Source organism: Pygocentrus nattereri, chromosome 16 (genome assembly GCF_015220715.1).
Source record: "Pygocentrus nattereri isolate fPygNat1 chromosome 16, fPygNat1.pri, whole genome shotgun sequence".
In the NCBI taxonomy this organism is placed as follows: Eukaryota; Metazoa; Chordata; class Actinopteri; order Characiformes; family Serrasalmidae; genus Pygocentrus; species Pygocentrus nattereri.
The window spans coordinates 14591532-14604297 of NC_051226.1; the positions used below are offsets into that span (position 1 = coordinate 14591532).

General features: G+C 40.2%; 1 protein-coding gene across 2 annotated transcripts; it reads left to right on the forward strand.

Annotated features, from left to right (window-relative positions):
- The first annotated feature begins 520 nt into the window (after positions 1-520).
- Positions 521-10978, forward strand: c7b (complement component 7b). Of its 2 annotated transcripts, XM_017718107.2 has the most exons (19): positions 521-707; positions 794-825; positions 1118-1182; positions 2237-2312; positions 2412-2553; positions 2728-2872; positions 3023-3161; positions 3258-3392; positions 4270-4513; positions 4613-4726; positions 5713-5879; positions 6031-6259; positions 8007-8178; positions 8267-8354; positions 8476-8608; positions 8870-9058; positions 10033-10120; positions 10218-10399; positions 10646-10978. In XM_017718107.2, the coding sequence occupies exons 2-19, from the start codon at positions 820-822 to the stop codon at positions 10813-10815; spliced, it is 2484 nt and encodes an 827-aa protein (XP_017573596.1). In that variant the 5' UTR covers positions 521-707; positions 794-819; the 3' UTR covers positions 10816-10978. The 2 variants fall into 2 exon arrangements, with proteins under 2 accessions (XP_017573596.1, XP_017573595.1); XM_017718106.2 differs by having other exon boundaries at positions 521-825.
- Positions 10979-12766: the final 1788 nt, after the last annotated feature.

Sequence of the window (12766 nt, forward strand, 5' to 3'; positions counted from 1 at the left end):
CTGGTTTGACCAATCAGTGCTTCATTAATTTGTGCTCATGATGTAATTGATGATATTAACAAGTCTCTGTGGCGGCTGTGAAGGTGTCAGAGAAAAATATGGACCCAAGAAATTCTTGTTACTTTTTATTGTTTTTAGTGTTTATTTGAATTATGAATATGACTTTATTCTAATATTGTGATAAACTCCCTGCTGAGGTAAATTTGCTTAGATGCAAATTTCACACAGTACCGTATGTATATATATATATATATATATATATATATATGTATATGTTACATGTACATTATTTACATACATATCATTTCTTTATGATCAGGTGCTAACTACATTAGAAATTAGCATATTTTCATGATTATTGTGGTAACATTTTGAGGCATTATAGTTTACTAGATTTTGATTAGTGACTCTTCCAACATTTTGCAACTGCTTATCAAAGACAAACAACATTGCACAACTCTCCTAGTAGTGAAGACTGTTCCAGTTTAGGACGAAACACTTTCATCATACTCTTAATTCTGCTAAATAGGCACATCTGTTCTACTCCTTTTTATCAAGTCAACAACAGTGGACTAGCTTACTGGAAATCTTACTGGAAAACTTTTGTGAGGAGGTCAGGTTGTGAAAATGTGTTAACGTCAGTCCAGAAGCAGAGAAGTCAGGGGACAGTGCTTGTCACACACGGACGGTGCATATCAGGTCATCTGGTGAGTTCACAGTGCAGGAAATCCCTGGGTTGAGTAATCTTAGCCTGAACTATATGAGTTAGACTCTCTCTGTCTGCTTCAACCAGAGAACAGAGCCCCTGAGGCCTGCAGCATGGAGGTAAGGACAATAAACTCTAGCTCAAAGAGCACAATTGCTGTGTTAGTGAAATAAAAAACATAGACATGTAAACTTCATGTCAGAGTAGAAGTAAGAATCTCATTAACTCATGGAAATCCACTATAAATTAATAAGAAAGTACTGTGCAAAGAATGTGAAACTTATGTAATTGTTATAGGCTCATATTTGGGTACTTGGACAGTGAAACATCTTTTTAAAGTCCTGTGTGCTTCCGTGTGAACAATGAAATCCTGTGTATGCCGTATCACCGATATCTGGCTTTTGCTTTCAGATACTGTCACTAATGGTTGCCCAGTCTTGCCTGTTAGCCTTGCTTACTTCATTGTCACTTGTTGGGTAAGTGTTCAGTGCAATCTCTTGCCATGATAAACACCATGTTAAAGGGCCCATATAACGGAAAAGCTAATTGTCTTTGCTTTTTACTAAATAAAGAGTTTGGTGCCAGATGTAAATACCGGTGAAGTTTCAAAACTCACTCCACAGTCCATACAGCATGTATATGTAAATTAAGATTTCTCTTGTGATGTCACAAAAAAACAATGCATTTACGCTTACATTATAAGGAGTATTTCATCTTGGACTGCTTTTTGCATAAGGCGCAATGTAGGGCAGCCAATCAGAAAAACACACACACACACACACACACACACACACACACACATATATATATATATGGCATTTCAAGCACAGTAGCATAAACAGCCTGTTTAATTCTAAAGGGTAAAGGCAGGTGTAAAAAAAGGTCACACTGCTTTTGATACACACATGCACAAATAGGCATCGATGAGCCTCAGGTTCATAGTTCATAGTTTGTCCTTTCTCAGACCATTATTGGTAGGTAGTGGCCACTACTGGCCCACAAGCCTTCCTGTTTTGGAGATTGTCCAACCAAGTCAGATGGCCATAATGATGTAGCCCTTGTCAAAGTTCTTATGTCTACCCATTTGTCCAGCATCCCACACATTGAGTATGAGAACCAACTACTGTTCACTTATCATTTAATATATTCCAGATTTTGACATGCACTTTTTTATAAGAAAATGATTTGTTTATATTTTAATAGTATGGAAAAGGCAATTATAGCTTTCTATTTATGCAAAAAGGTAAAAAAAAAATACCCATCAACAATAGGAGTATGAGATTTTTGCATGACAGTGACAAAAAAAAAAGAACACAAATGTAGAAGGTGTGTCTTAATTGCACTTTGAAAAGCACCCTCAGTTATATAATATTTTGTTTAAATAATAGCTTTTATATTCAGTATTTTGCCTCATTACTGCATGGCATCTGATTAACAGTCAACTGTTAATGGCAATGTGGACAAAAGCATAACTTGGAGCGGAGAGTATTACTGAGTGAGTGGCTCACTCATTCATTTTTATTTTGACAGTTGTCAGCAACCACTGAACTGCAGATGGGGGCCTTATAGAGACTGGTCAGAGTGTGATGGCTGCACAAAAACTCAGGTAGACAGACGTAATGGCACCTTTCAGGGTTCAAAACACAAGCATAAAGTCATGAATCCGTAATGTGCAGTGTTCCCTTTTATTTTTGCTTGCTCTTAGGTCCGAACACGCTCAATAGAAGTGTTTCCTCAGTTTGGGGGAGCTGCTTGCACAGGGGAGGCCATTCAAAGACAAGCATGTGTGCCTAAGAAGAGCTGTCCCCTGGAAACAGGCTGTGGAGACAGATTCCGCTGCACGTCTGGTATGTAATATTATAATATTAATTGCATATTCAAAGACATTCTTTAAAAAAGTAAGGGATTAATTAAGGGATTAATAAGTAACCCAAACAGTCCAGATGTTATAATTAATAATGAATTAATATAACATATATTACATTATAATTAATTATAATATAATTAATATCTGCCCGTAGGTCAGTGTATCAGCCTTTCATTGGCATGTAACGGTGATCAGGACTGTGAGGAGGATGGTTTAGATGAACAGCGGTGTCCCCAGTCCAGCACTTCAGTTTGTAATACACACAAAACTCCACCTAACTCTGACCTCACAGGAAAAGGGTAAGACACCTTCCTTGAGGGAATGCTCCAGAGATTTTTAATCCCCTACTTGCCTGCAGCTGTATTGTGCTATACTGAGATGAAAAGCTAAGACAACTCTGTATCAACAGGTTTCCTGTTCTTTCTCATGTTTTTTGCTTGATTTCACAGGTTTGACATGTTGACAGGCAAGCTAAAAGCTGGCATTATTAACACACGCAGCTTTGGAGGCCAGTGCAGGAAAATTTTTAGTGGTGATCACAAAGACTATTACAGACTCCCAGAGAGTATCCTCCGATACAGCTTTCAGGTGGGCAACAATAGGAAAGGAGATTCTCTGTGTGAGAAACAGTGTTGTCTACAGGGTTTTCTCATTAATGGCTGCTTTTTTCACATTTGCTTTTAGGTTAGTATTGAGAATGATTTTAGTGACGATTTCTACAACAGCTCCTGGTCCTACACAAAACATGTGGAGGAGAGATATAGCATCAGAGGAGGCCACGATCACAGAACATTTCACAGTGAACTGAAGAAGGATAAGGTAAAGCCATTTCAACGTACTGTGTGAGTGTTTCCACAGGAGACTGGCTACACACTGATTATCACTGGGCCCTTTAGCAAAGCATATAAGCATTAGATGCTCCAATATACAACGCAGCAACGAAAATTATATTTAAAGCAATATATCAACAGTTAATGTTAATTTACTCATAACACAACCAAACATTTCTAAAGCTCTCATTGAGGAAGGCCAGTATTTACAGTTACCATCCCCTGTCTGCTTCAGCTAATCAATTCTGCATTAAATTAAATCAAGTGTGCTGCTTATAGAATTTAACAAATTCATACATGTGCAGTGCACTGAGGAGAAGAGGAACCAAGCCTGTGTTCTTCTAACCACTTTAGATTGTGCCCTGCAATCAAATGTATAACTTTTAATACATACAAATATTTAAGTCCTTTAGAGTGCCTTATTCTGAAACTGTAAATTGTTGAAAGACTTAGTGATTCAGATTTCATTAGGGTGGTGGTTATATGAATCAAAGGTTTTGATGTCTACAGCACAAAATAGTCACTTTATTAAATGTCCAAAACAATCAGTGAATCTATTGTTTTATATCTGGTAAAACTGATAAAATCAGTTTTTTTTAACTACTTTGCACTACAACACTATGCATGCATATCTCAGCCACCAGTCAGAGTCTTCGTAACCATTTCTTGTAAGAATTTCGTTAAAATCCTTTAAACTTACATAGTGTTGCTTTAAACCTGTTTATTTGATCAAATAAAGACTTTATTTGAATTTGTCAACTTATTGCAAGTAAAAGCAAAAACTAAATATAATGAATGACTACGTCACTTCCCATGGTTTTAGCCCCTTTTGGTGTGCATCTATTACTTACATGCTTCCATTGCAGGCCTACCATTTGTTGATCATCAGGAACGAGGTGGAAGTAGCTCAGTTTCAGAACAATGTCCCTGAGTACCTCACCCTCTCCGAGGAGTTTTGGAGGGCCCTCTCGGCTCTGCCCAGCACATATGATCCAGCAGCCTACCGCTCCCTCCTACAGATCTATGGCACACACTACATGGTCGAGGGATCTCTGGGTGGACAGTACCAGCTTCTGCTGGAGTTCGATTCCAGCTTCATCAGAGAGATGAGTACGTGTTGTATGAATATGTTCTTCAGTCATTTAAAAGGCACATACTGATAGAAATCCTGTTTTGTTAAATAAATTATTTTCCTTGTTTGAAATATAGGTCAAACAGACATTGACTTCCACCAGTGTATTACTCGTGTGAAGAGACGTTTTTTCCGCAAGAAGAAAACGACCAAGTGTGAGAAACTGATCCAGTCCATTAAGAGTTCCAGCCGTGAGTTTATTCATTGTTATTCACTACATTTCAGAACATAATAATCGCAGCATTTTCTGGACTAGTATTCACATAATATACAGTATTTAAAAGCCCTAGCTGTGCACACACTTATATCAGGGCAGCACCCAGTAACATGAGCTATGATGTCTGTTCTGAGGAGTGAGGAGTGACCCTATGGTGGTCTTTTTCCACTAATGGACAGGGTAGGGGGTAGCTGACAAGTTGTGCAAAAACAGTTGGGCTACAGTCAAAAATTGTGGACCTTACAATCAGTAACGAACCATGGTTATTAGAGCTAGGCTTTCACACTAGGCTATAAAGCTTACAACAGTGTCAAAAAACAAGAAAAAGCCAGGTTAATGATGCTAATTTCTGCTAGCATCCTCATGCAACTTCTAGTGGTATGTTACAGCTTATCTAATGTTTGTGCACATGATCATTTTTGGCTGTTATAGGTTAAACACAGACATTTAAAGCTTGTAAAAGGGATCAACATATATTTTACCTTTTATGTTACAGTTTTACACTTCATTAAATAGCCCTAGCATAGAGCTGCTACCATTTTCAATTTTTGACTCATGCCTGGATAGATTAAGTGATACTTTACCACTACTATCTATTGTCAGTGATATTTGCAGGACTTCTAAAGGACAAAATGCTGTTTTTTCTTTCCACTTTAGGTTGAAAAAATGGCTAAATCCATTGAACATGATTATGTTGGGAGTTATAGCTGTACTTAAGATTTATAGCTGTAAGATGTATAAGATGTATAGCTGTACTGTAAGGTTTTTGTGGTGAAAACGAAGCAGCATTACTGAATAGGGAGAAATACATACTAAAACCTGGTGTGTGCACTGCTGTGAATTCAGAAGTGTCACGTCAAATTTTGTGGGAATTTTACTGATGAAGATATGATGACAATAGCAGATACCTCGCTAACATTCTCAAGAGATACTCAGTGTACAACTAATATCACTTCACAGAACACAGTAGCCAGAAGATGCCTGTGAAGACGGACATCATTGGAGGCTATCCTGCCTATGTGGCTGGCCTGAGCCTTCTGGACCTAGACAACCCTGAGCACAACCAAGCCATGTATTCTAAATGGGCTGGCTCAGTGAAGGAATTCCCTCAAGTTATCAAACAGAAGGCAAGCAAATTTCACTTAACACAGTACATTTCTTTTCTAACATAGACTGGGGCAGGCAGGGTAAAGTCACATATGATGTTGTTTTGTCTGGAGATTTCTTCACTTTACCAATACATAGCATGTTTAGAGCACTTTGTTGGATTACTCATAGCTGAGGCCAATATATGAGCTGGTGAAGGAGGTACCCTGTGCAGGACTGAAGAAGCTCCACCTGAAGAGGGCACTGGAGGAGTATCTTGAGGAACAGAGTTCCTGCCATTGCAGGCCATGCCAGAACAATGGTATGCCTGTGCTGAGTGATAGAGTGTGTACCTGTGTGTGTAAGCCTGACACCAGTGGCACAGCCTGCCAGAGCGGACATGTCCTTGGAGAACAGCCAGGTACAATTGAATGCCTACCCATTATCATCTATAATCCTAACCATCACCCTGCATCCAATATTTACATTTACATTTACAGCATTTAGCAGACGCTCTTATCCAGAGCGACTTACACGAAGTGCTTTGTCAATCTAGAGAAAGTATCTTTGCTAGTTACCAATAGCTTAGAGAAAAAGACAGTCCTGAGCTCAGATATAATGAAACAGATCTGTACACACTTAATAATAAATGTACTAAAAGGATTCTTTGGAGCATTGCCACAGTAGAACCACCTATGGTTCCATTAAAGGGACAATATCATGAAAAATATATATTTCCTTGTTATTTTATAATGGAAGAATTTGACAGAGAATGTCTGGTCAAGATTCTTTATGTAGTGTCATGTAAATTATCCAGTACATATATGAAAATTAAACTTTAATAATAGCCCATTTACACACACACACACATTTTCTAAGCCACTTTTCCCTCAGAGTCATATGGGGGTGCTGGAGCCTATCCCAGCAGTCATTGGGAGGAAGGCAGGAAACATCCTGGACAGGTCGCCAGTCCATCGCAGAATAGCCCATTTAGAATTTGTAATTTTTTGTGAACCAACAAATTTACATGTATAACCTACAACAGTATAGCCCACCCATTCCTGATTAATTGTTTCAGCCCAGTTGGCAAATGAGTTGGCAAAATAGAGGGCAGCCAATCGCAACAGATCTCATTTAATACAGATTATTCCACATTGAGATGTAAACAAAGTTATCCAGAGAGATGTGATGGTTCATTGCAGAGAAACTTACTGATTCAGATTTCTTCGTAGTGGTGGTGATAGGAACCAGGGGTTGTGACGTCTACGGCACAAATATAGCCAATTTATTTACTATCCAAAGTCTCTTTAAAAATACATTTCAGGCCTAATTCAGCTCTCAAAATTATTGAAAAATAAAGTCTCAGCCATAAGGCAGCATATTTATAACAACTTCATGTAAAAACCTTATGTGAGGGAGCTTTTAGATGCATTAAACTCTTCAGATGTCTGGTTCCTATCACTACCACTGTGAACAATTCTGACTCAGTTATTTTCTCTAGAATGGAGCATTTCACATCGAAGTACTCAGTGACTTTGCTTCACTGATTTACATAAGAATGGTGGAATTCAAATAGCCTGTTTAATTCTGAGAGATAAAGACAGATTGGAAAATGGTCATGTCAAAATGAATCATGACTGTTATTGGTATAAAAAAAAACCCACACACATATTATATGTGGGCCAGGACAAAATGCAAGAAAATGTACAATATGGGCCTTTTAATACCTTTATAATAGAAATCAGTGGGCTGCCCTTTGACTTCTGTTAAAAATGTGTTTTGAATGTACAGGTTTTCTGATATTTTACTAATATCTTATTAATATCTAATTGTCTTATTGTTTGTGGTTATCAACCATACACTACATATGTGACAGACAGAAATTAGTTTAAACAGTGCTTGAGGGTTCTTTAAAGCATAGCTACCCAACCAAATATGCTACCCTGCATGTTTTGGTGTATTCCTGCTCAAAATCACCCACTTCAGCTCAGGAAGGGTTAAAGAGACACCAGGTCAAGGGTGCTTTAAAGAACCTTTCATAGAAAGACATTTTCTAGAACAAAAAGTGGTTCTTCTGTGGCTTCACTCTAAAGAAGGAAATGTGTATTACTCTTACTTATTACTGTACAGTTTTGGTACTCTGTTGTAATGTGACTGTGCCCTTATAGGAGTGGTTCATGGAGGCTGGAGTTGCTGGTCTGCCTGGGGATCTTGTTCTCAAGGTCATAAGTCGAGGACTCGCGAATGTAATAATCCTGTACCAAGAAATGGAGGCAAGCACTGTAATGGCCCATTGGTTGAGCACAAAGCCTGCGAGGACCCAGATCTTGACCACTTAAGGTGTGACACTGAAGATGTCTAGCATGCCATTGCACATGTTGTATCAAACCACTTTGCTATGGTCTAACTAGTGCGCGTGACTTTTCAGATTTATGGAGCCCCACTGCTTTGACACCGCTCTAACACCACCAAAGTCCTGCAAGGTTCCCCCTCCTTTGCAAAATGGAGTTGTTTTGGTGAGTTTCTTTTCTGATCATGTTATATCAGATGTGTAGTACATTGTATATGTACAAGCCCAAACAAGCTCTTGCTAATTACCTGATATCACCTCAATAACTGTTCCTCTTTTATGTTTAGGATCCTAAAGATGTCTATCCAGTGGGAAGCAAGATCGAGTATTCCTGCATTGAAGGATATCAGGTTGTTGGGGACCCTCTTGCTGAATGTACAGCAGGCCTGTACTGGATGAAAAGACACATAGAGTGCAAGAGTAAGTCATGAAAAGAGCAGTTAAATGGAAGGTTGGATGATGTTTGCTTTGATTTGTATCAAAACCTAATATACTCAACACCGACAAGGCATTATGGGCCAGGCAGTTATTAAGCTTAAGAAATTCAGTGTTGAATCTGCTTTGGTACTGTAATTCAGACAAAGACCATGCTTAAGCCATGTAATGGAAACCAACATCAAGAGTGCACCCCAATGTCTAGACAAACCCAAATTCACATTTGATCTTTTTGCTACTCACAAGGATCCTCATGTGATGCTCCGCCTCTCCTGAGTCATATCATCACCACACCACTGAAGCAGACCTATCTAATAGGAGAGAGCGTGTCCCTGTCCTGCCCTAGTGGAATGCAGTTCCAAGGAGAGCCAAGGATCATCTGTCGTGCCAGCCTGAGCTGGTCTCCAGCACCAAACGACTTTAAATGCAACATAGGTAAAGATTTTAAAGCTTTTAGGTTGGCTTTCCACATTCTCCAAGTTAGAGGTCTATTACACAGCCAAGACAGATATTCCTCCATCATTATTTGCTGTTCTACTGCTTTGTTGCTGTCATTTATGACATGCACCAACCTTTGAGTCTAAATATCAGCTCATGCTACTGTACCTAAAAGTGCCACTAGCTCAAGGTTCTGCCCAACTCATACAGCAGAAATACTCCATTCTAGTTCTGGAGGGATAGTCTGATTTCTTGTGGATCCTTAAAAAGTTTTACAAACTCTTACAATATTTAGGGGTTAAATGTAAGGTCTTAATATATCTAAAAAAGTCTAACTTCATCAAAATTACAGGTATTAAATTCTAAGATGATGCCAAAACACTAGGTCAAAAAGAGTCACTGTTTATTAAACTGATTCAGGATAGTCTGCCAACCAAGAACATCCAGGCATAAAAGACTAGAGGACATTAGAACTGATAATTAGAACTGAAGACTGACCAAAGATCACAGAAGGATTGTGTAGTCTAAATGCAATCGTCTATGTTTGACTTTCAGTCTGTTTTAATAAAATATTAATACTTGAGTTGGTGTATGTAGTTGTGCAATGGAAATCATATTATTGTTTGTTTACGGAGGTGTTAGATTTTCATTTTTAAAAACCCTGAAATACTTAACCTGGTAATTAATAAATTAGTTGAATTAGTTGTTTGAGCAAGAAAGTTGCTAAATTGTGCTGGAATCTAGTTCCAGGATGACCCATTAACCAAACCTTGCTTGTAATCTAAGACTAAAGTCCATGTATGTCCACCTAACTGATCTGAAATAACTACCAGACATTACTGCTCTTATATTTCACTGTTACTTATTCTGAATTGTGAGTTTATGCCATTTATAGATACTATACTCAAAATTAGAAATATATATATTTGGTCTTGATATTTGGTTTAACTGTAATGAAATGTTTCTTTCAGTGGTCAAGTCCCAAACAAGTCTGGACTGTAAGCCATGGGAAAAACAAGGGGAAGGACAATGTGTGTGCAAAATGGCATATGAATGCAAGTAAGTTGGGATATAAGTCCCTTAATATCAGTAATAAATGTATACATAGAAAATAAAGGCTTCATTTAAAACTATGGCCTAATGTCTTGTTTTCCAGGCCCTCTTTACAAGTGTGTGCCTCTCTGCGTCCTGGCCGGATGGATAGAGTAGGCATGTGCCAGCTTGGTGCCTTGCAGTGTCAGGGACGGACATTTTCTCTACTCCAGGACAGCTTATGTGAATGGCCAGAAACCAAATTTACATCTTGTCAGGACTGCCATCCATGGGAGAAATGCACTGGTAGGACCTTTTAACATTTATTCATTTTAATATTTCTCTGTAATAATACTGAATATGGTAATGCACTGTTGATTTGACCTGAATACTGAATGTGATAAGCAGTAGGCTATGCAACAAGAGGAAGCCAAGTCTCTAGTATTTATTTAATTCTATTAAATTCTGCCTATCAAATGAATTATGCTAGGTATGTGCATAACTGAACTGCTGTGCATTGCTGTTAACTGAAAGGCTGCTGTGTGTTTCCAGGGTCAGAGTGTAAATGTAAAGAAGCAGCAGAATGTTTAGAAGACTCCGCCCACCTCTGTATCTCTGTGGAGAACGGCAACCCAGTGCCCATGTCAGAATGTGAGGCAGGGGCCTGGAGGTGCTCAGGAAAACAGATCAAAATCCTCAGTATTGGAAACTGTCCAACGTGAGCTTTCCCATTATAATGAAAAGCTATAACAACAACTTTTACAACATAGATATGTATACATACAATGCAGTTGTGCTTGTTCTGGACAACACAGAACTACATACAGTCGTATGCAAAAGTTTGAACTCTCTGGTAAGTGAAAATAAGTTAACACATCATCTGCAGGGAAGTCTAAATATTATATTATATTAAAAATTATAATATAAAATATAAAATTATCCATCCATCCATCCATCCATTTTCTAAGCCGCTTCTCCGTCAGGGTCGCGGGGGGTGCTGGAGCCTATCCCAGCAGTCTTCGGGCGGAAGGCAGGATACACCCTGGACAGGTCGCCAGTCCATCACAGGGCAGACACACAGACACAGACAGTCACTCACACCTAGGGGCAGTTTAGCATGTCCAATTGGCCTGACTGCATGTCTTTGGACTGTGGGAGGAAACCGGAGAACCCGGAGGAAACCCACGCAGACACAGGGAGAACATGCAAACTCCACACAGAGAGGACCCAGGTCACCCGGCCGGGGAATCGAACCCAGGCCCTCCTTGCTGTGAGGCGACAGCGCTACCCACCACGCCACCGTGCCGCCCAATATAAAATTATATTATATAATATTTTATGGTTAGATTTAATGTATATAAAACATACTGCTCAAAAAAAATAAAGGGAACACTTAAAATTAAATTAGCAAGACACACTCAATAAAGGAGTGGTTCTGCAGGTGGGGACCACAGACCACTTCTCAGTACCTTTCTGCTTTCTGGCTGATGTTTTGGTCACTTTTGAATGTTGGTGGTGCTTTCACACTTGTGGTAGCATGAGACGGACTCTACAACCCACACAAGTGGCTCAGGTAGTGCAGCTCATCCAGGATGGCACATCAATGCGAGCTGTGGCAAGAAGGTTTGCTGTGTCTGTCAGCGTAGTGTCCAGAGCCTGGAGGCGCTACCAGGAGTCAGGCCAGCACACCAGGAGACGTGGAGGAGGCCGTAGGAGGACAACAACCCAGCAGCAGGACCACTACCTCTGCCTTTGTGCAAGGAGGAACAGGAGGAGCACTGCCAGAGCCCTGCAAAATGACCTCCAGCAGGCCACAAATGTGCATGTGTCTGCACAAACAGTTAGAAACCGACTCCATGAGGATGGTATGAGGGCCCGACGTCCACAGACTGGGGTTGTGTCACAGCCCAACACCGTACAGGATGCTTGGCATTTGCCAGAGAACACCAGGATTGGCAAATTGGCCACTGGCGCCCTGTGCTCTTCACAGATGAAAGCAGGTTCACACTGAGCACATGTGACAGACGTGACAGAGTCTGGAGATGCCGTGGAGAGCGATCTGCTGCCTGCAACATCCTTCAGCATGACCGGTTTGGCAGTGGGTCAGTAATGGTGTGGGATGGCATTTCTTTGGAGGGCCGCACAGCCCTTCATGTGCTTGTCAGAGGTAGCCTGACTGCCATTAGGTACCGAGATGAGATCCTCAGACCTCTTATGTAACCATATGCTGGTGCGGTTGGCCCTGGGTTCCTCCTAATGCAGGACAATGCTAGACCTCATGTGGCTGGAGTGTGTCAGCATTTCCTGCAAGATGAAGGCATTGAAACTATGGACTGGCCCGCCCACTCACCAGACCTGAATCCGATTGAGCACATCTGGGACATCATCCACCAGCGTCATGTTGCACCACAGACTGTCCAGGAGTTGGCGGATGCTTTAGTCCAGGTCTGGGAGGAGATCCCTCAGGAGACCATGCGCCACCTCATCAGGAGCATGCCCAGGTGTTGTAGGGAGGTCATACAGGCACATGGAGGCCACACACAATACTGAGCCTCATTTTGACTTGTTTTAAGGACATCACATCAAAGTTGGATCAGCCTGTAGTGTGTTTTTCCACTTTAATTTTGTGTGTGACTCCAAATCCAGGCCTCCATTGGTTAATAAATTTGATTT

Bases quoted from the DNA above. Each gene is read 5' to 3' on its own strand.
- c7b (XM_017718106.2), top strand. The intron at 5,880-6,030 runs GCAAGCAAATTT...GATTACTCATAG, and splicing joins CTCAAGTTATCAAACAGAAG to CTGAGGCCAATATATGAGCT. The intron at 9,059-10,032 runs GTAAAGATTTTA...TGTTTCTTTCAG, and splicing joins CGACTTTAAATGCAACATAG to TGGTCAAGTCCCAAACAAGT.